This window comes from Xyrauchen texanus, chromosome 40, assembly GCF_025860055.1.
Source record: "Xyrauchen texanus isolate HMW12.3.18 chromosome 40, RBS_HiC_50CHRs, whole genome shotgun sequence".
NCBI classification, from domain to species: Eukaryota; Metazoa; Chordata; class Actinopteri; order Cypriniformes; family Catostomidae; genus Xyrauchen; species Xyrauchen texanus.
In genome coordinates, this window is record NC_068315.1 from 12,956,529 (window position 1) to 12,981,661 (window position 25,133).

The 25,133-nt window shown below is 40.1% G+C and overlaps 2 protein-coding genes and 1 pseudogene across 2 annotated transcripts in view; 1 reads left to right on the forward strand and 2 right to left on the reverse strand.

Moving 5' to 3' along the window:
* LOC127633244 (E3 ubiquitin-protein ligase BRE1B-like) lies at positions 1 to 12,735 on the reverse strand. The gene is made up of 20 exons (XM_052112192.1): positions 11,956 to 12,735; positions 11,153 to 11,296; positions 10,674 to 10,841; positions 10,115 to 10,433; positions 9,318 to 9,515; positions 9,010 to 9,131; positions 8,720 to 8,866; positions 8,224 to 8,298; positions 7,979 to 8,098; positions 7,710 to 7,889; positions 7,405 to 7,540; positions 5,883 to 6,004; positions 4,180 to 4,442; positions 3,864 to 3,981; positions 3,614 to 3,763; positions 2,864 to 3,076; positions 2,353 to 2,478; positions 2,071 to 2,211; positions 1,370 to 1,471; positions 1 to 1,257 (listed from the first exon to the last, which is right to left on the reverse strand). Exons 2-20 carry the CDS (start codon positions 11,288 to 11,290, stop codon positions 1,081 to 1,083), a joined length of 3,015 nt encoding a protein of 1,004 aa, XP_051968152.1. The 5' UTR covers positions 11,291 to 11,296; positions 11,956 to 12,735; the 3' UTR covers positions 1 to 1,080.
* Positions 10,235 to 25,133, forward strand: part of LOC127633247 (chromobox protein homolog 1-like) — a 21,329-nt gene continuing 6,430 nt past the window's right edge. The window contains exon 1 of the mRNA XM_052112197.1: positions 10,235 to 10,351. The gene's annotated coding sequence lies outside the window, so the exon portion shown is untranslated. The remainder of the gene's footprint in view (positions 10,352 to 25,133) is intronic.
* Positions 20,870 to 25,106, reverse strand: LOC127633168 (phosphorylase b kinase gamma catalytic chain, skeletal muscle/heart isoform-like; annotated as a pseudogene).

The window sequence follows — 25,133 nt, forward strand, 5'->3', positions numbered from 1 at the left end:
TACACACATGTCACAATGTGGAGTTTCTCAAGATTGTATTGGCAGACAGTATAATGACTAATATTTAAGGCTTTACACTTTGAAAGTTTAGTTGCGAATTTAAATCATCCTTTTGCATTTAGTACAACAACAAGAAGTCAGTAAAACCAATATTCAATGCAAAATCTTTTTTTTTTTCTTTAACAAACACTAGACATGTGGGGAAACAAATGCTTTGTCTTTGTTGAATTCAAAGCAGAAAGCATAATTCATTTGTGTAAATGCATTTATCAGATTTATTTGAGTAAAACTGCTATAGTTATTGACCTTGTATTCTTGGCGATATGCGTTATCAACACATATAGTGTGATCCCTGTCTTCAGTTAACTCAGCTAAAACAGTTTATCTTTTAAACAAATTTGAAAATGTCTGTTATTTCTAGCTCTGAAAACAGCTACATGACTTTGGACTCCAGAGTTGATCACATTTTTTCCCCTTCGTCTTTAAAAATCATTGCAACATCTATGCATCTAATTCTGCAGCTCTCGTCTTTCCACCATGTATCCATTCACATCTGTTCATCAGAACTTTAAGGGGTTCAGTAACACAGAATTTCACCATAGAAACTTGCTCTGAGCATTACTGGATAGAGTTACTGTATGACTCAATAGGTCTAGAATTGTCAAAACAAAACGGTTTCTGTTCTGATATTTATGAAATTTAGAAATCTGAGCAGATACATGTCTTTGCTCATTTTATGGTGAATGAAAAACATCTCCAGAAAACATTTATGTAAAAAAAAATTAGTTGTAGAACTTTAAAGAACACAGGAAAAGTGAGACAGGACTTAAAGGATTCTTCTGCAATGAAGGGCACTGCTTGCGTGCTATAGACCATGACTACTTCATTAATACATCACAACTGTTTCCACTCTGTCGCTGTCTGTTTGGTCACTAGCGCCACCTATTACAGTTGAGAGTGAAAGTGGCCCTTTAGAGCATATTAAAACACCACAGCATGGTTGCCATGTTCTTATGAGTACACTCTCATCCCTTCTTTTCTCATCTATGGTTTTTAGTCCATCAAACTGTCCACATAAAATTAGGTGATGTAGATGCGGTGAAAGTCATTTGCACCGAATGCAGCATTGCATTTGGGGCACTTCCTCTGGCGAGTGTCGTAACGCGTCTTCAAGCATTCATAGCAGAAGACATGGAAACACTTGGTGAGCACGGTCTCCTTATCCCGGGTGTTACAACAGGGACAACGTAATTTAGCCTAGAAATCAGATACAACAGCCAGGTCATGCACACATAATATAATTGTGGCCATAAGTAAACAGCTTTTATAAAGCTATATCAAAATAATAATTAAGAAAGCTAATCTCTACCTTATACTGATTAATTTCTTCTTGAAGAATCTCATCAGCATCTGTATACACCTCCACTTTCTTCTGTTTTTCCAGCTTACGCCGCAGTCTGGACAAGTCCTCCTGAAAATCCAGCCCAGAAGTAAGTCTTCCTCGTAATCACTGGTCATTTTTTTTCTGACACTATGGCCAGAATATGTGAACACCCCTTTCTAATTAATGGGTTTGACTATTTAAGCTACACCCATTACAAGTAGGTGCATAACATCAATTATACAGACATTGAATCCCATTAGACAAACATTTGTTGTTAGAATGGGGCATACCAAAGATCTCAGTCAAAGAATACCAACAGTTAAATGATTTACTGATTTTGGAGTGGAAGAACTTGACTGGCCTGCACACAGCCTGGACCTTAACCCCATTGAAAACCTTTGGGATTAATATGAATGCTGAGCCAGGCTTCATTGGCCAACATCAGTGTCTGACCTCACTGATGCTGTTGTGTCTGAATGGGAGCAAATCCATGCAGCTATATTCCAACGTCAATTGGAAAGGATTCAATAAGGGCTGGAAAATGTTATAGCAGTAAAGAGAGGACCAACTCCTTAATAGTGAAATTAAAAGTTTAACAAGCACAAACTTTTGGCCATGTAGTGAATCCACATACAGTATATGGTTATGTATGTATTCTGTGTTGCACAGCACATGCGCCCATGTACCTGTGCTTTCTTGAGGTTGACACTCTCCCTCTCACGGGCAGTGCGGTTGTCCAGCACAGAGGCTTGGATCTCCCTCAGCTTGGTCTGAGTGTGCTCCAGCTGCACTTTAAGGTCCTCTGCCAACTGGGCCGCCTCCACTGCCTGAGCCATAGTGGTGAAAGATAGAGACAGCAGCATTAAACACACATCTGGAAATACATGCAAAAAACAGTGGCTAAGCTGAGTCACGGTTGTCATGGGTACGAGAACAGGGGTGGGCGTCTGTGATCTCTTCGGTTTTACCTTGCGCTTGTTGAGTTCTAGTGCTTGAGTGCGCACTGTCAACTCTTTCTCCAGACCAGCTAGTGAACTCTGCAGGACACCTTCCTTCTCTTCCAGCTTCTGCACTACCAGCAGCTGTGCATCCACCTGGGAAGGGCAGTAAAAGAACCATTGATGTAACTGCATCAGTATTGCGAAAACATCAAGTTGTAAAAAAACAGTTTTATATGCAGATTTTCGGCCTCAAAAAGTGAGCGAGGCCAATCAATTTTAGCTTAAACGAGATTATGTAATTTACTAACCATCACATTGTTTCAAACCAGTATAACTAGGAAAAATTGAGGAATGTTTTGACTGAGGTTGTCAGTCCCTAACATTTTTTCTAATATCTCCTTTTGTGCCTCAGAAGAAAAAAAGGAATTCAGATTTGGAACAACACGACAGTGGGTAAATGATGATAGAATTTTTATTTTTGAGTGAACTATCCCTTTAATTCTAGTCTGGTGCCTGGTGATTTGTTTTCTCTGTGTACCTGGGTTTTGAAAGTGAGCACCTGATCCGCCAGCTCCTCTTTCTCCTCCCGCAGAAGCTTGTAAATTTGGTTGGATTTGATTCTCTCACTCATCAGTTTGAAGTTGGCATCGTCTTTCTCTCGAAGCTGCTGCATGAGCCTGCTGTTCTGTTCCTGCATGTCTTCAAACGCCTGTCCCGTCACATCCATCTCACTCAGCAGAGCCTCTTCCTCCTGAGAGATGCACAGGGACACTGTTAGTTAATCTGCTGCATGCACTAGTCTCAAAATTAACACTAGCAAAGTGCCAAATGTGAGTTAAAATTGACCAAATAGTGTACACAACAGTTGAAAAGCTTTCTTTATTAAAAAATCTAATAGTAAGAATGAGTCTGATGCTTGCTAAACAAAAGTTCTGCCACAATTTGCACATCTTAAAATTTCAAATGTACAATCATTTAGTTTATCTAGATGGCTAAAGACTATAATTATTTTCCCTTTCAGAACTCCATGTGGTGATACATGTCTTGAATATTCCTCGCAATAAGCCAAAAAAATTATGCACAACATGGCTGGTAAGAAATGTTTATGGAATGTACATTTTCTCAATTCACCTGCCATTAGCTGTTGTGCCAAAATGTAAAATTTGGACCCTGATAGTAAGGCTGCGTTGATCTAGAAAGCTTGCAATATTGCTATCAGGTATAAAACCACAAAGATCACACGACACAGAAATTCTTACATGTAATAATTTGCTTTAACATGACACACCTGTTTAGTAGCAGCCAGCTTTTTCTGCAAGTGTTCAATGGTCTCTTCAGCGACACGGATCTTACGGAGAGCATCTTCATCTGCAAGCTTTTTGCTCTCCTTCCTTTCCCTCTCCTCCAGTTCCCGCACTCGCTGCCTCAACTCCTCCACCTGCCAGGCAGGGTTGACATCATCATTGAGTGAAGGACCACCTCAAGTACATTGTATGTTACTGGTTTTGTAACACAGAAATACAGCAAAGCTTGCACACCTCTGCTTTGGACTTCTTCTCTGCTGCCATGAGCTGCACTTTGTCCCGCTGCTCTTTTGGGGCTGATTTGTACATGTCTAGCAGCAGTTTCATTTCCTTCTGAGACTCCTGAGCTTTTCTGTTGAAAAGATGCATATGGATTAAGTGTGGGTGAGGTGACAAAGATCAGAAATTCATCAATATTTTTAAGTGAATGATGTTTTGTATGATCTCACAGGTGAGATCGTATAACAGCAAATTATGTTAATTGATTCTTCATTTAGAGTCAATTTAGCATGATTGCAGACATAGCAGATATTATAGCTATTAGACATACTTTAACTCTCCTCTGAGCATCTTCAGTGTGTCAGAGTCCTTCCTCTTGAGTTCCTCACTGCGCTGTCTCTCACGCTCCTTCTCTCTCTCCCTCTCTCTCTCAGCCTCCCTCTCTCTCTCCCGAGCTCGCTGCCTTTCCAGCTCTCTCCTCCTCTCTTCCTTTTCCTCCTGGTCTTCATCTTCCTCTTTCTTAACCTCCAGTCCTCCTTCACCCACACTTTCATCCAACATCAGTGTACCTGCATCCCCACTCTGGCACTTCAACTGAAAAGATCCTCATGGTTACATTTCAGTGCCATTTTATAGAAAAGAAATTAAACCAACATCTAATTTATACAATAACAGTAGTAAATGCACTGAATTTAATTAGCAAGTAAAATAATCAATTCATGATCAAAATTTACTGTTAAGCTAATAAGATATTTTTTTGTTTTAGAAATCTATAAAAAAAAAAGTGTATTATTATTATAAATATAAATGTATACATTAATAGAGACACACATTCAAATGCATATATATTATCCTCATTCAAAAGATTCTTTATTAAAGTAATGTTCTGGGTTCAATACAAGAGAAGCTCAGTCGACATCATTTGTGGCATAATGTTCATTACCACAAAAATGTATTTGGACTCGTTCCTCTTTTTCTTTAAATAAAGCAAAAATCGAGGTTACAGTGAGGCACTTACAATGGTGAATGGGGCAAATATTTGGAGGGTTTAATCAGAAATGTGAAGCTTATAATTTTATAAAAGCACTTACAAGCCTGTGAATCTCTGTGGTCATTAGAATTCCCAGGACACGGCTCGAAAAGAGTAGGGGTGTAACCCTGGTGTCCTGGCCAAATGCCCCCCATTGGCCCTTATCAATCATGGCTTCCTAATAATTCCCATCCATTAATTAGTTCTATCACTCCACTCCACTAATAGCTTGTGTGTGTGTGGTGAGTGTGGTGCACTATGGCTGCTGTCACATCATCCAGGTGGATGCTGCACACTAGTGGTGGTCGAGGAGAGTCCCCTGTTCACTGTGTACAGTGCTTTGAGTGCAGTGTCAGAAAAGCGCTATATAAATGTAACATTCATTCATTATATAAACCTGTGCATAAAAGGAGCTGAAAAGTTATTTAAATCATAATTTTTGCAGTCGTTTTAGGGTTTGTTGACATTACGTTGTCATGGCAATGAAGTTGTAAAATTGGCTATCATTTTACACAGAAAATGTTAGTAAGTGATTTTATCACACTAAAATGATGTGTACATGCATATCCTTTATGTCTTGTGGCTATACTTTTGAAATAGTGAGTATTTGAATGGCCCCCATTGACTTCCATTGTAAGTACCTCACTGGAACCAAGACTTTTCCTTTTTAAAGAAAAGGGATGTCAAAATAAAATATTTTGGTAATCAATATTATGCCACAAATGCTGTCGATTGAGCTTAACTTGTATTGATCCCAGAACATTCCTTTAATACTTGTTTTCGAAAAAAGAATATAAAATTACTAAAGTTTGACTAAAATAGCTGATATACATGATAAAACATTTTCTGGACCATCAAACAAGTGTAAACTTTACACTTAAATGTATATTAGTAGGTTTTAAGTAAGCACACCTCTCCTAAATCATTATTAAGTGATAATAATTACTCTTTTTTTTTTTAAATTAAGTAAAAAATGACAGCGCAAACATCAGAATGAGAAATACCTTGTTGATTTCCATCTGTGTCTCACGTAGTTTCCTCTTATATCTCTGCACATCTCCTTTGAGCTGGTGATTATGGTTCTGCAGACTGCTGATTAAGTGTCTCATTTCTCTGTTTATTGGGCCTACGATGTATGAGAGAGAGAAAATATTGAATGAGAAAAGTGCACGCTACTGACTGGCATTCAAAGACAGTGACAGTCTCTGTTTACAATGCTTTGTACAATTTTCATGTAATATTCACCGTTTTTAGCCAATGTGTGAACGGCTTGTAACGCAACGTAAAAAATTTGTCCTTCCCGGACGTCTTAAAAGCCTGTAGGCTGAATTTCAAGTGAAGGGAGCAGGCCGCTTTTGCCGGGAAAATCCAAAGGATGTGACGTTTATGTATGCTGCTGAGAGCCTTGACTCAGTGCTTCTCTTCATCTATTCAACAGCGACAACAAACTGCTACACTAGGTAACATTATCTTAAGTTTTGGGGATCAAAACCGACCCTGAATTGGCATTCTTCTTATTGGATAGGTAAACTTACATAGTGTCATAAGGATTGATCTGTGTAATTTTAGCTAACTTGATCTTGCCTGCTAACGCTGAAGAATTGTAAGCTACCTTGCTTCATAACTTTCAAATAATTTCAACAATCTTCTCTTTATACTATAAGTCAGGTATAGTGATTCACAGTAAATGACAATATTAATCTGTAATTATTCAGCAAGGTAAACTACAATAACACATGAAATGAGTGCTAGACAATGTTCAAGATAATGCAAAAAGACCTATTCATTAGTGTAACGTAACTTGGTTATACAGAAAATATATAAACTATAGCGCATCGAAATATATATATGACAGTTGTGATGGAACCACATCAATACTGAATTGTGTCAACATATTTACAATGTACAGTCTATTTTATAAACAGCTACTGTCATCATCCACCAAAACAGCTATTGATAAAGCTGGCTAGCTAGCTAACGCCGACATAGGCTATCGTATAAATGCAGTCAATGTATCATGCAAAGAAAAGTGATTACTTCAAACTACAGTCTCCCATAGCCAGACCTATATCCTCACTTTCTTTTAGCCCTGTTCCAGCACTGGAGAGTCAAATATAACATATAGTTTGTACTAAAACAATAATAACTGTGTAATTTTAATTATGCTACCTCATCTGTCAGCATGATGTCAGTGAATCACGTTGTCTCTTTGTACATTACGTCATTGTTTTGGCCGATGCCAGAGTGTGAGCACAAGCAACAGGTAGCTGGCTGCAGTTCACTTAATGGCAACTGGTGTCATTAATAACAAGGGTTTCTGAATCTTACATACTGCACCTTTAAGAGCCAAAAACCATGAACAATCCAAGATGAGATGACAGGATACACCACCCCCACAGACTTCCTCACTGCATCCATGGTTACTTGTAAAACAAACGGGCCTAGGAAAATCCACAGCTAAGGAATCTGGCCTACAAGGCTGAGCATGACAATCTGTCACCACCAAATAATAAAATCACTTGTTACCTGCTTGCTCATTGGCTGCAAGATTCTGTTCAAACTCGATCCGTAGCATTTCATATTCCTTGCGCACCTGGGCCAGAGTGTCCTCTAACTGGATGACCTCAGTGCGCAACTTTTTCTGAAGAGACAACTCATCACTCTACAAACACAGGAAGAATGACATTCAAACAATCACAAACAAAATACTCAGAAATAAGGAGGAAATAGGGTCTCTACACTTTTGCATTTTGTTCCATTCCTATATGCTCCTTCCAGCTGTTTTTGAACACAGGAAGTATGCAAAGGATGCATTCTTGTGAAGGACTCACCTCCATGTGCTCAATCTGCCGCAGGTGAGCATTCTTGGCAGTGAGCAGCAGGGCTCTGGCTTCATCCAGTTGGGTCTTCACACTCAGAGACTCATTGTACAGCAGAGAGAATTGTGATTGGATGCACTTGTAATCTGGAGTCTCCTTCAACACTTCCTCTGGTATATTTCTTAGATCCATCTACATAGGGACGCAGAGGTCAGCAATATCTCACAAGAAAAGTCAAGGGGATCTTAAGCTGATGCTCGAGTCTCATTGAGCTGCTGCACCTTTAGTTTCTCACTCTCCCGAACGGCTTCCTGTAACTCTTGCTGCAGTTTCTCAAGTTCTGCCATGCGGCTGTTGGCAAGCTCTAGATTCTGCTCAAGCTCTGCATTAAGAGACTCAAACTGAAAACACAGACAAACTTGTTACATAAACTGACAGTGAAAACAACACAATTGGTATCTTTTAAAGATACAGAGTCTAAATACTTCCAGTAAACAAATATATTTATAATACTTTCACACTTTACCTTCTGTATAGGGAGTGTGATCTGACCCCCTGGTAATCCACCAGAACTGCCAGTGGCATGGTAACCTGAATTAAGCTGAAAGGTACACATTCAAGAAATGATCAAATACAAGATGCAAACTGTTATAATAATACTCACAGTGAAACCACAAACAGAGGAATATTACCACATATCATCATATTATATTACTGTACATTTTTATTTCTGGTCACTTTAACACATGATGCATGAAGAAAAAAATATTTTGCATTATAATTTCCTTTCTCACAGGATGTACCGATTGATGATAAAATGTTTTTGTTAGTTTTCTAATAAATATGTCTTTGATCCAAAAATGACAGGGAAATTTCACAGAAATATACTGCATAAAATTTAAAATATCTCTTTAATTGAATATTCAGGGCATTAAATAAGAATTAATTGCACAGCATTACAGAAACAAAACAGGATGAAAGACACTGATTGTTTTTTTTTTTAGATAAGGGGGAAGGCTGACCTGCTCCAAAGCTTCTGCTAGGTGCTTGTTCAGCTTCTGCTCTCTCTTCCGGAGTTTCTCTATATCCCACTGTAGGTCCTCCACAGCAGTTTCCATCTCAGACACTTTAGTCTCAGAACTTGTGACTTTGTCAACTAGTTCATTATACTGTGGAGGCAAGAAATGATTTTAAATATAGCAAAGGCAACAGAAGTCACACATCTTTGGAACTCCAATAGGCAGTTTTAGATCAATACTTGGAAAAAGAACACGTTTTAATATGCGGAAGGTAAAAATGCAGAAGCATTTACCTCCAATGACATTTTGTGGTGCCTCCCCTGAAGGGAGGAAGCAAGGTCTTGCAGCCGATTATTTGCCTCTAGAAGTGTGTGGTTTGTGGAAATTCTCTCTTGCTGACTGTCATCCTCACAAACTGATAAGACAAGAGTGCACAAGTTCGGCGTTCGTTCACACAGTGATCAAAGCAAGCTGACATCATCCTTGGACAAATCCACCCCCACTTACACTGAAATACAGTTATAAAAATGTGCACAAATATTTTTTTCTGTATTAAACAGTATGTGTTTTGCAAATGAGACCAAATTAATCCTGGTTTTACCAGTCGTTTCCACTCGAGTGCATAGCTCCTCAATGCTGCTGTGCAGACGATCAAAGATGCAGACCATGCAGGCCACAGCCCCCTTGCTGAACTGCATCCTGTCCTGCAGCTGCAGAGTGAGTTCCTCCTCACTACTGTTATCCAGAGTGGACAGGAAAGCCTTTGCATTCTCACTGAGAGGTGGTGGAGGTGGCGGGGCTACAAAGCAAAAAAACAGACCAAATAAAATATGAATGCGAATGGTAAAAGTTGCTCTGGACAGGTTATATGGCTATGTAGCCTTTTGGCAAAGTTAAGAATTAATTTGATTGACACTACTTGTATGATTTTTTTTATCCTTTTATTAATAATAAAGAGAAAGTGGGGGAATGGGACTGTACTACCCACTGTTTCATGGCTCTAACACTAGTTACATTGCATTCACTAGTTACAACCAGAATAAATCCTTGTGTAGTAATTGATCCACTTAATTCTAAATTGTAGAATTAATAACAAGAACCGATTCTTAATTCTAGCCTAATCAAGGGTAACTGACAAATATAAATTATTAATATCAAATTACGATCAATATATAAAGGAAATTGTCAACATTTACATTAAATTTTAAACATTTGTAATAATTTTTTTGCTTTTTTTCTATAGTCCTGGGTTGTGACAAAATTATCTTTAAAAAGTACTGCAGGAAATTGATGCCACTGTATTGACGTCATCTATGTTGAAACATATAAATGCTTTATTTTATATATTCCAAGCAGCTTATGCCTAGTGTTTTGGAATGTAACTCTTTGTATGTTTACCGGGAATTCCATCCTCCACTGGTTCCTCAGGTGGCTTCACCTCAGTGTCAGGCAGCTGCTGTTTTTGCTCTTGTTCCTTGTCTTGCACTGACTGTTGCTGTACTTCCTGCACCTCCTCAGCTGTAGGTGGAGGCTGAGGGAGGCTGTCATCCCCTTCCCCTGTAGCTGGCAAAGGAGCAGAGGGTTCAGGAGCTGGTGATGTGGCTGCAGCAAGAGCAGGGACATCTGCAGGAACAGGTGGGGTAGCAGGGGTTTGAACAGGCACTGGAGCATCCTTAGGCTCCACGCGCTGCAGCAGCTCATGAATATTTTCCTCGAGCTGTGTGACACAAACAAGAGCCCTTAAAATACTGCCTTTGTTCAAGGGATACCATGTAAAAAAAAAAAAGCAGATTAAACAATTAGGATTGTGAAATGAAGTTATAAAACCAGACAACCCAGTCAATTTGCAATGAAATAAAATGCAGTTATACACAATGTGTTATCGTAAATGAAAAAAGTAAGCCCTGTTATTGAAGCAAATAAGTACAGTATGAAGAATATTGACTGAGCACTGAACCTGAGTCCAGCAACGGTTGACGATGAGCAGGGTGGTGTCATCAGTGGCCTGCCTCTTCTCCAGCTTCTCTATCTTCTCTCTCAATTCATCCTCCAAAGCCTGTCTCTGTTCAAGGCGTTCACAGAGCTTCTTGTTCTTGAACTGAATGACCTTCATGTCCATCTCCTCCTGCAAAAGACAATTTGGGTCAAAATGAGTAAATCTCCAAAAGTGTTTCCAGTGTGGAAATGTCATGCTCATCTTTAAGGGTTTCTCAAGGTTATGGCAACACATATGATCAGGTTTATCTTAACTGGATTCAGGGATGCAAACTCATGACAAGGATGAGAATGTCATAGCAAGTATTCCAGATGTATATTTATAGTTTTTTATATTTATGTATTTAAATCTTTTTTTAAGTGTTGTGATGGGATGTGAATATTGAATGAAAACGGCACATGCCAGTCTGCATTTTGGTTTGCTAGCAAAAATAAACTAACCGTAGAAGAAACTCCTCCGATGCGGATGGGCTCTATGAGAGTGGTAGTAGTCTTCTCCTCTTTTTTCACCTTTTTTTCAGGAGGGCCAGGGGGACTATCCCCTCCTGAGGGGCGCTTCCCACCCCCAGTGCTAGACATACTTCCCTGCAAAATGCATTAAGGTGTTAGTCCTTAAACTTTTGAAAAGCTATTAGTAGGTAGTCTTGTTAACTAAACCTATTTATAGCATTACAAAGAGAACTTACACTGATATGTTCAGAAAATTGTCTGTACGCAATCAACACATGAACCATAATTTTAATAGATAATTGTCCATTATAAATGTTAATTCTTAACATTAAGGACACTATTGAACACCGTTAAAAATAAAACACTGTTGACTAAATTCACAAATATGAGAAAGACAGTGATAAAAGTACATGATAGCACGGGGGTAAATCAAACAGCAATTTGTGTATCAATTTACAGCTAGACTGAAGAAGCCTATAAAAATGAACAACGCATATTAACTTGAGAAACCATATCAAATGATTCGAACACGATTCACATATTTTCATAGTAAAAATTGCCATTCATTTTAGGAACCAATGGTGCTTTTAGTGAGATTAGCTAAAAACGGAGGTAGCAATAGCCTAGCTAGCGAGCTAAAACCGTCCAAACGTTGGAATTTCCAAATTATAACTGAAATTATAACATTATTTAAAGTCGCATGTCTTCAAAAGCGTTTTCAGCTGGTTCACTAATGTATAATACATATCTAAATGTGTTTATGGTTATTATTTCCTTTGCACATAGATACAGACCTCTGCGAGAGCCTGACAACAGGAAGGATAAAACGCGTGAAGACAGACACTACGGGACAAAACATTGACTATCAAAATAAAAGTGAGTCGAGTTGTAGTCAAATTCCCAAATATGTGTAAGAACTAGGGATGTGATTGTAGTACTCATACATTTTTGGACATTTGTTATAATCACATATGAATTTGTGTGCAGTGAGTGGTTTGAATAACGTACTCTTGAGAACTCAAGCTAGTCCGTTACCTTACGTCACATCCGCCCAGCTGCTTTATATCGCAGCTTAGAGGATGATAGTAACTTTTTAAAATAAAAGTGCTATACGGAGGGGTATACATTTAATTGATTCTCGTAGAAAATAGATGTAATTAAAAGAACTATTACATTTAATTGATCGTTTTAATTGTATTTCAAATTCATAAAATAGAATTTTGTATTATTTAAAATCATTCGTATTGTGCTTTCTCATGTTGGTAGGAAAAACTCGGTTGCTCGGATACAGTACAACACAGACAGATGGTTTAGATTACTGATTTATAAGAATTTTAGAGGCCGTGAGGGGTAAGACAAGTTTGCTTTCATTAAATCCAAACTCTGGTATATTGTAGTGGTTAAAATTAAGGCTTCTGAGGAAATTATAGTAAGACTTTATGTTCAGGTATTTCCCATGAAATAGGCATTAGCAATAAATTGTAATTTCCATTATGTTTGATCGGTACAGTAATAGTAATGTATTTGTAGGTGCCCCAGCCTCCAAAACACGGTTGGGGTACAAATTGTGCCATTGTGATTTAATGTGGTGAGTAACATAATTTTTCCCACCGTGTCCATTATTACAATCAGTGCGACAAAAAGGCGTGGGTGTTGGTGATGGCTTCGAGATATGAAATAAAATCCTTCCAGCTGTTGTTAAATTTACATATATATATATATATATATATATATATATATATATATATATATATATATATATATATATATATATATGTATATATATTTATTTTTTTATTATATTATTTTTGGTGTGGTGGTGGTGTAGTGGTCTAAGCACATAACTGGTAATCTGGTAATCAGAAGTACACTGGTTCAAACCCCATAGCCACCACCATTGTGTCCTTGAGCAAGGCACTTAACTCCAGGTTGCTCCGGGGGGATTGTCCCTGTAATAAGTGCACTGTAAGTCGCTTTGGATAAAAGCGTCTGCCAAATGCATAAATGTAAATGTATTATTATTATTATTTTTTATTTTTTTGCCTGAGCACCATCTGGGTCTTCTCCTCCCAAATACCAGTGATGCTTGATTAAATTTTCCGCGTCTATCAACGCAGATATCAACAGCGCAACTGGGTTGTAGGTTGCCAGGTTGAGGTCACAAATGGGGTGCAATTTGTATGATGTGTCGATTGTGTGAGTAGGAGCCGTTTCACTCACGTTTCAAAAACTGGAGTTGCAAGTCCCGTATTTAAAGATCAAATTATGTGTCCCGTATTGAATCAATCAGATGGTCAAGATGGCATCACGGTAAAATCGTTCCAGATCACCAATTTAACACTGATAAGTTGGAAAATTTGCTAATACTGTGGAAGTTGTGGTAAGAGACCGTCTGAAAAATCCACAAATTGTGGTATTTTCATGGGTCAGGAAAGTTCTCATTTTAGCATACAAGAAAGGATATGCCATTTTTATTAATAACGCATATTAATGCATTTGTTAAAATTAAATGTCCCTTATTTTAAAACTTCAAAAGTGCCAACCGTAGTTGGTCGGTTCCTCATGAATCCACTTCAGCTTGATCATACACAGATATCCTAACCACAATAACTCTGTTGCTCTATAGATCTCAAACAAAGTGTTATGGAAGACATTGAGAAGACCAAGTCCATATCGGAGATTGATAGGTTTACACACCCATGTTACAACTTTATTTACATGGCATGTTGACATGTTTAAATATATAGTTCACCAAAAAATTGCAATTCATGTTGTTCCAAACCTGTATGACTTTAATTCTTCTGTGGAACAATAATGGAGTTAGGCAGATTGACAGCCCTCAGTCTCCATTTACTTTCATTGTATGGAAAAGGAAGCAATGAAAGTGAATGGTGACTGAGGAAAGTCTCCTTTTGTGTTCCATGGAAGAAAGTCAGCTCCTTACAGGTTTGGAAAAACAAGAGTGTTTAAACATTGACAGAATTGAACATTTTGGGTGAACATCTTTTAACATAGGTGCTAATTTTAATCACGCTAAACCTGTACATTGTGGGTATTGTATATTGTTGTCCATCCACCAAGACTTTCACCTACTGCTGCACTTGTGTATATGGTCGTGTGACAATAAAGTGATTTGATTGATTGTTGTGTATTGCTGCCTGTTTTGTTCAAGTGTTTGTTACCTATTTTGACATTCTATGTAAAGTCACTGGAGAGAATTCAAGTAATTCTTGACTTCACTACAATCAATAATTGATGCATGATGTTCAGGATATTGCATGACCACACAACTGTGCATTGTACTCTTACCCCTCTAGGACTTTGTGCCGTGCATTGATTACTGATGTGGCTCAGCCAAAACAGGGAGTATTGCTTGAGATGTACACAAATCTAGTGCAGGGAGAAGAATTTTAACAGGGAGCAAATGGGACAATCCCCCCGGAGCAACCTGGAGTTAAGTGTCTTGCTCAAGGACACAATGGTTGTGCTATGATGGCTGTGTGGTCCCACTGTGTTTATACTTGTGTACTATTGTTTGTACAGATGAACATGATAACTTCAAGCATTTGGAAATTGCTCCCAAGGATGAACCAGACTTGCAGAGGTCCACAATTTTTCTTTTTCTGAGGTCTTGGCTGATTTCTTTTGATTTTCCCATGATGTCAAGCAAAGAGGCACAGAGTTTGAAGGTAGACCTTAAAATATATCCACATGTACGCCTCCAATTCAGTACACCTCCTATCAGAAGCTAAACTTCTAATTTTCTAAAGGCTTGACATAATTATCTGGAATTTTCCAAGATGCTTAAAGGCACAGTTAATTTTGTATATGTAAACTTCTGACCCACTGGAATTGAGATATAGTCAATTAAATGTGAAACCATTGTTGGACAAATTACTTGTGTCATGCACAAAGTAGATGTCCTATACAACTTGCCAAAACTATAGTTTGCGAATATTACATCTGTGGAGTGATTAAAAAAATGTATGTTCAGTTCAACCTAAGTATATATAAACTTCTGAATTCAGCCGTAAATGGAGAAGTTCGACAAAGTGCGGCATCACTAGAAATGATGACCACATAGAAAGACATTCCCACACAAGGTAATATATTATATAATTTATTTAACACAATAGCACAAGGTAAAGCTAAAAAATAAAATGATGCTGTGCAATCAGTAAGTGCAGCAAAGTGAAAGCACAGTTAAACGGATGTGTTTTCATTCTGGATTTGAATGTGGCTAATGTTGGAGCACATCTGACCTCTTCTGGAAGCGGGTTACAGCTGCGGGTGGCATAATAGCTAAACGCCACATCACCTTGTTTTGAGTGAACCCTCTGTATGTCTAACGGAGTTGATCCTAATGATCTTAGTGGTATGTTATGTTTATATTCAACAAGCATATCTGAAATGTATTTAGGTCCTAGGATATTGAGTGATTTATAAACGAGTAGTAGTACTTTAAAATCAATTCTATATGTAACTGAAAGCAAGTGTAAAGACTTGAGGAATGGAGTATTATGCTGTGATTTTTGGTTTGGGTGAGAATCCTGGCAGTGGTGTCTAATGGACATTTTGGGAAGGCCGGTTAGGAGTCCATTGCAGTAGGCCACCCTACTGGTGATGAATGCATGAACAAGTTTCTCTAAATCTTTACTGGATACAAAACATCTAGAGATCAGAGAGCCCTACCCAGTTTTCCAGTCTGTCTAAGAGAATGTTGTGGTCAACAGTGTCAAAAGCAGCACTGAGATCAAATAATACAAGCACTGATATTTAGCCTGAATCAGTTTTTACCCGAATATCAGTTAAGGATATCTGTGCTATGATGCGGTGGGAAACTAATTTGTTCAGCTGATTGAATTTTTTTTTCAATGATTTTGCCTTTGAAAGGAAGATTCAAAATTGGTCAAAAGTAGTTGAGTTATCTAGATTGCTCTTTTCAAGAAGGGGCTTGACATCTGCAGTTGTCAGGGACTTCGGAAAAATCCCTGAATTTACAAATTCTAACAGATCTTGTTCCAGACCGTTAAACATATATTTTTTTAAATGATGTGGGGAGTGTGTCAAGACAGCAGATGTTTTAAGATGCTGTACTTTACAGGAGCAATGCCCTCAATAGCATTTTTAAATTTTGAGTTAAAGTTATTGAGGAGAACATCAACGCAGTCTGCCGATATAACCGGTTTTAAAGATATAGCTTGATAGATTGTACACTAGTGTTCTCATTTATGTACCTCTTTTTGACAGACAGATCTAAACTTCAGTGGCAGGAGAAGTCAAAATTTCAAAGAAAATACAGAAATGGTCAAATAGCATGACATCCTCCTTAACAATAGAGGATGAAATTATCAGACCCTTACTAATGAGCAGATCAAGAGTGTGTCCACGATTGCGTGTGGGTTCGTCAGATCAAGCATTTAAAACTGTTATGAGTTCTTTGGCAGTTGTGTTCAGGATTATCTACTTGAATGTTGAATATCACATGTAATATTCACTTAATATAAATAAAATATATATATATATATATATATATATATATATATATATATATATATATATATATATATATATATTATGAAAGGTCCCACTCCAAAGTCTGAACTCAGGACAATAGTTCAAAAGAAGTGATGCACTTGACTGCTCAGCTAGAAAAACTGTTACAGCACAGTGCTGTTTAGCTTAATGGCACCATTAGTAAACTGGAGAACAACATTAAAGTTAAGAAGAAAATATATTTCCATGACTTTAGTTTTTTGTATTCTCTGTAAGCTATAAGCGCTTAAATTACACAAAACACAGTAATTAAATATATTATTTACCTATGTATACCTGTTGTTTATACTTATTGCAGTAACTTGATGATGAATGGATCATGTATATAAACTGTGATAAAAGTCAGCAAGTAGTAAAACATCCATCCATCCATCCATCCATCCATCTTCAACCGCTTATCCGAAGTCGGGTCGCGGGGGCAGCTGCTCCAGCAGGGGGCCCCAAACTTCCCTATCCCGAGCCACATTAACCAACTCTGACTGGGGGACCCCGAGGCGTTCCCAGGCCAGTGTGGAGATGTAATCTCTCCACCTAGTCCTGGGTCTTCCCCGAGGCCTCCTCCCAGCTGGACGTGCCTGAAACACCTCCCTAGGGAGGCGGCCAGGGGGCATCCTTACCAGATGCCCAAACCACCTCAACTGACTCCTTTCAATGCAAAGGAGCAGCGGCTCTACTCCGAGCTCCTCACGGATGACTGAGCTCCTCACCCTATCTCTAAGGGAGAAGCCCGCCACCCTTCTGAGGAAGCCCATTTCGGCCACTTGTACTCGCGACCTAGTTCTTTCGGTCATGACACAACCTTCATGACCATAGGTGAGGGTAGGAACAAAAATTAACCGGTAGATCGAGAGCTTTGCCTTTCGGCTCAGCTCTCTTTTCGTGACAATGGTGCGATAGAGCAAGTGCAATACCGCCCCCGCTGCCCCGATTCTCCGGCCAACCTCCCGCTCCATTGTCCCCTCACTCGTGAACAAGACCCCGAGGTACTTGAACTCCTTCACTTGGGGCAAAACCTCATTCCCTACCTGGAGTACGCACTCCATCGGTTTCCTGCTGAGAACCATGGCCTCAGATTTAGAGGTGCTAATCCTCATCCCAGCTGCTTCACACTCGACTGCCAAGTGATCCAGTGAGAGCTGAAGGTCACGGACCGATGATGACATGAAGACAACATCATCTGCAAAAAGCAGCGATGAGATCCCCAGCCCACCGAACCGCACACCTTCCCCACCCCGACTACGCCTCGATATCCTGTCCATGAATATCACAAACAGGATTGGTGACAAAGCGCAGCCTTGGCGGAGACCAACCCCCACATGGAATGAACTCGACTTCGTGCCGAGGACCTGGACATGGCTCTCGCTTTGGACGTACAGGGATTGGATCGCTCTAAGAAGGGATCCCCCACCCCGTACTCCCGCAGCACCTCCCACAGTATCTCCCGGGGGACCCGGTCATACGCCTTCTCCAGATCCACAAAACACATGTAGACCGGATGGGCATACTCCCAGGCCCCCTCCAGGATCCTTGCAAGAGTAAAGATCTGGTCCGTCGTTCCACGGCCAGGACGAAAACCGCATTGTTCCTCTTCAATCCGAGGTTCGACAATCGGCCGAACCCTCCTCTCCAGCACCTTGGAGTAAACTTTACCAGGGAGGCTGAGAAGTGTGATACCCCTGTAGTTGGCACACACTCTCTGATCCCCCTTTTGAAGAGGGGAACCACCACCCCGTTCTGCCACTCCTTAGGCACTGTCCCAGATTTCCACGCAATGTTGAAGAGGCGTGTCATCCATGACACCCCCTCCACATCCAAAGCTTTCAGCATTTCTGGTCGGATCTCATCAATCCCGGGGCTTTGCCACTGCGGAGTTGTTTGACTACCTCAGTGACCTCCCCCAGGGAAATAGAATCTGATCCCCCATCAGCCTCCGGCTCTGCCTCTACCATAGAGGGCGTGTTGGGATTTAGGAGTTCTTCAAAGTGTTCCTTCCACCGCCCAATAACCTCCTCAGTTGAGGTCAACAGCGTCCCATCTTTGCTGTATACAGCTTGAATGGTTCCCCGTTTCCCCCTCCTAAGGTGGCGGACGGTTTTCCAGAAGCACTTTGGTGCGGACCGAAAGTCCTTCTCCATGGCTTCTCCGAACTTTTCCCACACCCACTGCTTTGCCTCCCTCACGGCCGAGGCTGCAGCCCTTCGGGCCTGTCGGTACCTTGCAACTGCCTCCGGAGACCTCCGGGACAACAAATCCCGGAAGGCCTCTTTCTTCAGTCGGACGGCTTCCCTGACCACCAGTGTCCACCACGGTGTTCGAGGATTACCACCCCTTGCGGCACCTAAAACCTTGAGGCCGCAGCTTTCCACCGCGGCTTTGGCAATGGAAGCTTTGAACATTGCCCACTCCGGTTCAATGTCCCCAACCTCCGCAGGGATGCCTGAAAAGCTCCGCCGGAGGTGTGAGTTGAAGATGTCGCGGACAGGGATCTCCTCCAAACGTTCCCAGTTCACCCGCACTACTCGCTTGGGCTTCCCAGGTCTGTCCAGAGTCTTTCCCCACCCCCTGACCCAACTCACCACCAGATGGTGATCGGTTGACAGCTCTGCCCCTCTCTTTACCCGAGTGTCCAAAACATATGGCCTCAGATCCGACGACACGATTACAAAATTGATCATCAACCTTCGGCCTAGGGTGCTCTGGTACCACGTACACTTATGAGCATCCTTATGTTCGAACATGGTGTTTGTTATAGATAATCCATGACTAGCACAGAAGTCTAATAACAAACATCCACTTGAGTTCAGATCAGGGAGGCCGTTCCTCCCAATCACGCCTTTCCAGGTGTCCCTGTCATTTCCCACGTGTGCGTTGAAGTCACCCAGCATCACTATGGAGTCCCCTACTGGGGCCCTATTCAGGACTCCATTCAGGGTCTCCAAGAAGGCCGAATACTCTGAACTGCTGTTCGGTGCATATGCACAGACAACGGTCAGAGTTTTCCCCCCTACAACCCGTAGGCGTAGGGAGGCGACCCTCTCGTCCACCGGGGTAAACTCCAATGTAGTGGCGCTCAGCCGGGGACTCGTGAGTATCCCCACACCCGCCCGTCGCCTCACACCCTGGGAAACTCCAGAGAAGAATAGAGTCCATCCCCTATCCAGGAGTACGGATCCAGAGCCAAAACTGTGCGTCGATGTAAGCCCCACCAGATCCAACTGGTAACGCTCCACCTCCCTCACTAGTTCTGGCTCCTTCCCCCCCAGTGAGGTGACATTCCACGTCCCCAGAGCAAGCCTTTGCTGCCCGGGTCTGGTCCGTCGTGGCCCACGGCCTTCACTGCCGCCCATATGACAGCGCACCCGACTCCTGCGGTTCCTCCAATGGGTGGTGGGCCCAAGGGATGTAGAGGGGGGTTCCACGTCACTTCTTCGGGCTGTGCCTGGCCGGGCTCCGTGACAAGCCCGGCCACCAGGCGCTCGCCGACGAGCCCTCCATCTGGGCCTGGCTCCAGACGGGGGCCCCGGGCTTCCTCCCGGGGCCCCCGTCATGTAAGTAGTAAGTAGTAAGTATTCATGTAAGTAGTAAAACATATTTACATGAATATTCCGCAATTAAATGGAATTATGCACAACTCTCAGTGTCATACATATAATATGCTATGATTTAGCTATGTAGTAAAAGTCTTTCCATTGTCAACTCTACATTGCTAAATGTTCTCTGTCTATGGTTTAGTCTGGAACCAGCAAACATTTTTGAAAAAATCTGAATGATACTGTCGCAAAACAGTAAAAAGCACCGTAATAATTGAACTAGAATTGATTATGAAACAAGCTCTGTTCAATCAGAAGAACAACAAAATGTAACTTAAAAGGTGGCCCATATTATCAGTAATATGAAATGATACCAATAATTAGTAAACAATAAAACGTTTAAAAATATAAAAAAAGAAATAACAGTGAGTGGTTAAAGTGAGATCACATGACATGCTGCAGTAAATAAATTAAAGCACCACCACTTCTTGAGAAAAAAATAAATAAATCTATAAATAGCTCTTTTGGATGGGCTATAGTACCAAAACAAAAAAATTACACAAAAAAATAAAACTGTTAATGGACAAGCAAGGAATATCTTTAGAAACAGAAAAAATGACCTTTAGCTTTCAAGATCTTCAAGGCCCAGTAGAATGATTTTAGCTGTGTTTTGGAACAGAGCAGCTCGGTTCTGTTGCTCCCCTTTTTGACCCAGTGTCCGTATATGTGGAAGGCACAGCCATCAATAAGCTTGCGCACACCACGGATTAAATAAAGGTCTCTTTCTAGGAGTTCCCTTGTTAATGGTCTGGCTCTGTAGTGGTAATGCATTAGAATACAGACTAATACAGTTAAGATCAGGACCTAAAAATGTAACCAGAATGTCAGAGCTATCCCAACACAATTCTGCCGTGCAAACACTGTGAAAAGCACATATTAAAGCTAATACATACCCTAAATGTCTTCCTGGGACTGAAGAGCTGCACCTCTTCCTTTTGGTACTGACGGAAGAAAGGGTGAGCTAAAGCTTAATTGCTCAGCTGTGAGGCGAAGTGAGGGTTCCACCACTAAAAGCCTTGAGATCGAAGAGAATTTAAACTTTAAGCAAAGCTTGCACAATTCACAGAGAATCTCACCAATTCACAAAGTGTCATACCTGTCGTCCCACTCTGGAGAACTAAACTTGTACCGGCCCTCCATGATCATTCTCAGCATCCGTTTACGATGCCAGAACGGTGGAGATCCAGCAAGAAGTGTGAACAGGATCACACCACAAGCCAACCTGTTGGAAAACATGGGAGAAATGTAACTGAATGTTGATCAATAAGCTCATTTAATGATCAATGAATGCCACCTTGTGGTGAAGAATTGAGACTGGTTGCATATTACTTTTGGAATGAGAGATGTTTCAGGCCAAAGGAAGATAACATTTACTAAGAAATGTTATATATACACTCACAGATCAATCTCTTTCCCATATCCCTTATGTGTCTCATCCATGGAACATTTCAGCATCTGGTGCCACATATCCTAGAGTTCCACACAACTCTAACAAGGAAAAATGTCAAGGAGCAAATGCTATAAACAATGAATGTCATTGTATTAAATGGGAAAAACTGGAAAGCTTCTTATTTTTATCTGACACTGTGGAAGTACGGTGATGGTTCTCTCACATCTCCAGGCTCCAGCTGGACTGAAAAGCCAAAGTCGGATAGTTTGACGTGCCCCTGGTCATTTAGCAGAATGTTTTCAGGTTTGAGGTCTCGATGTATATAATACTTAGAGAATGTAAATACTGCACAGTATCCTGAAGAGCACGCATCATACTCCTACATGCGAAAATACAAGTCTTTTATTCAGTTTCACAGTGTGCTACACAGTCAGGGATGCAAACTACTCACCTTTCTGCTAAAGTCACCTTTTCTGAAGCTAATTTGCCAAAATTATTTTGTAAAATGTTCCTTATTAAAATCAATTGAAAGCATTCCTCCAGTCTTAAACACTTAAAGCATTAAATACAACAAAAAGCTTTAAATACAAGAACCAAATCAACTGAAAATATACATCTGGAACACCTGCTATGACTGTCTCATCTTTTTCACCTCTCATGAGTTTGCATCCCTGACAGTGCAAGGCAATACACTACAAGTCAAAACAAGTATGGAAAAAATGTACTGAATTTATGTTATGATCTATCCTCTTATGCTTAAATACATTTGCAGAAAAATATAAATTGTGCAGTGTGCATACAGTTGGTATGAATTTCTATGTACAACTAATTTTATATACACTCACTGACCACTTTATGTACACCTGTATACTTATTCATGTGATTATCTAATCAGCCAATCGTGTGGCAACAGTGCAATGCATACAATCATGCATATACATGTCTGCAGCTTCAGTTAATTTTTAGAATGTGGATTGAATGAATTTGTAATTATACACCATGGAACACTGCATAGGGCATCAATTTGGCCAGCTGTCTATTATGCTGTTCAGACTGTATTAGTTTAGAATGGTTAGATTTATATGCACTTTGTTTATATACAATAAAAAGATACACTTTCAATGCAAATTTTTAATAGCATTCTTTTTCATAACAAACCAATGCATTTTTAAATACATTGTGGTTAAGGTTGAGTATGATTTCATTTAATAATTTAATTGGAATTGTTTTAACACCAATTATAGTCAAACTACCGCAAACTGTTTGACTTGGAAAAAATAAAGAGCCATTTTGGAGCCAAAAGAGCCGCATCTTTTGAAAATGTCCATCACTAATAATAACCTTTCAAGTCGGCTTTTATTTAGCTTTGCAGAAAATAGGAGACTGTCCACTCCTCACTGCGGTCTGTAGCACGATGACGTGTTGTCGATTTCTGTGACAAACTGGATGTTTTTAATGTGCATGCCAACAGCTATTAGATTATCTTTACAATATTATGTTTAGTGTTGTCAGTACGGCATATAGCCTATACACAATTTAGTTTGAGAGGTTATATTAGCCTATAGTGGCTAACTAAAATGTAGTAGTTTAAAGTTGCCCTCTTATACTTTTGGGGATTTTACCTTTCCTTTAGTGTGTAATATAGCTGTTTGTGCATGTAAACGGTCTGCAAAGTTACAAAGCACAAGGTCCATGCAAAAGGGAGTTATTCTCTCCCACGGACAACACTGCTCATGAACTACAAGAAACGGCTGGATTGTAGTCCAGCCATTTCTACCGTAAAATATATATACATCATTATGTAACACAATTGAATAATGCCCCTCAAACAAACATAGTTTTAGCAGAGGCCAGGATAATGTGCTAGTGTTAACGCCATATCACCTGTAACTGTTTAATTATTCCCTTGTCTTATAGAGACATTGATTCATAGATGTCTAGAAACAGTCATAGATGTGTAATTATCATTAATGTATGATTCAAATAAAGGCTATAGATTTATCTGTCCCTCTTTGATATAGGCCTATGTGACAGAGTATAAAAGAAGAGTTGAATCCCACATCAAATTAAAGAAGAAATAGGACTGTATATGTTCGCGAAACTGAATCAAACTAATAAAAAATAGAATTGTCATCATCCATACCAAACAAATTCACTCCAAATAGTCACCAAACTATTCTTTAGAAGAGTAAGCCTGATGCTCAAAAGTTATTAGTACAATATACTACTAATTAAAAAAAAATAAAAAATTAAGGAAATACAATCATTATCGCACTCTCTCACTTTTTATTTACACATAACTCTATACTGTACAAGCTGAATTAAAAAATCCAGTATATCACGGCTCTGAACGTTTAAAACATGGATTTAATCCATTATGTAATGGATGGCCATGATGTGAGATGAAATCCACTACATCTTTGTCATAGTGCTACAGTCCGTAGCGAGGACATCTTGCAAAATAGTGCCATGATGCTCACATTAAAGGTGCACTCAGTAATTTTTCTCCATTAAAAACGTTTTACTCCTAAAGAAATTAATTGTAATTTTGAAACACCACAACCACTCTTGTGAGACGAGGACCTTAACCTTAAAAAAGCTGTTTTATTCTACATGGGGCAGGGGCGCCCTAATGGGGGCAGCTATTTTAAAATCACATGACCAGCTGAATAATTCTCACGTAATCTCAGTAACCGTGTTGTTACTGGGCACTTTCTCTCTTGGTTTAAATTAATCAAGACTGATTAATGAATTTCTACAATGGCATCTGTAGCTGAAAACGTTTGATTTTAAATGATGCTGCATCCACACCACTAAGTGTCACTGTAAGTCCAAGATCACAAACAAAAACTTACTGAGTGCACCTTTAAGAAAGCCAAAGGCAACAGTGGTAAGAAAAATATGCCACAAGATATTTAGGTAGAAGAGTCTGTGCTCTGTAGTGCTGGCCAGAGGGCAACAGTTAAAAGAGGGAGTGGGCAGGGTGTGTGGGGTCCAGAGTGATTCTACCTGCATGTTTCCTCACTCTGGAGACATACAGGTCTTGGAGGGTGGGCAGGGGGGCACCAGTAATCCTCTCAGCAATCCTGATTGTCCGTTGTAGTTTACTTCTGTCTGATTTGGTGGCAGAACCAAACCAGACAGATATAGATGTTCACAGGACAGACTCAATGATGGCCAAGTAGAACTGTGTCAACAGCTCCTGTGGCAGGTTGAAATTCCTCAGCAGATGAAGGAAGTACAACCTCTGCTGAGCCTTCTTCACAGTGGAGTCTATGTGGTTGTCCCACTTCAGGTCCTGAGAGATGGTAGAGTCTAGGAACTTGAATGACTCTACTGCTGCCACAGTGCTGTTCAGTATGGTGAGGGGGAGGAGTGCAGGTGGATTTCTCCTGAAGTCCACTATCATCTCCACTCTTTTGAGCGTGTTCAGCTC

Bases quoted from the DNA above. Each gene is read 5' to 3' on its own strand.
- LOC127633244 (XM_052112192.1), bottom strand. From the start codon at position 11,290: ATGTCTAGCACTGGGGGTGGGAAGCGCCCCTCAGGAGGGGATAGTCCC. The intron at 3,982-4,179 runs GTATGTCTAATA...TCTTTTCAACAG, and splicing joins ATGCTCAGAGGAGAGTTAAA to AAAAGCTCAGGAGTCTCAGA. The intron at 1,472-2,070 runs GTACATGGGCGC...CTGGATTTTCAG, and splicing joins TCAACCTCAAGAAAGCACAG to GAGGACTTGTCCAGACTGCG.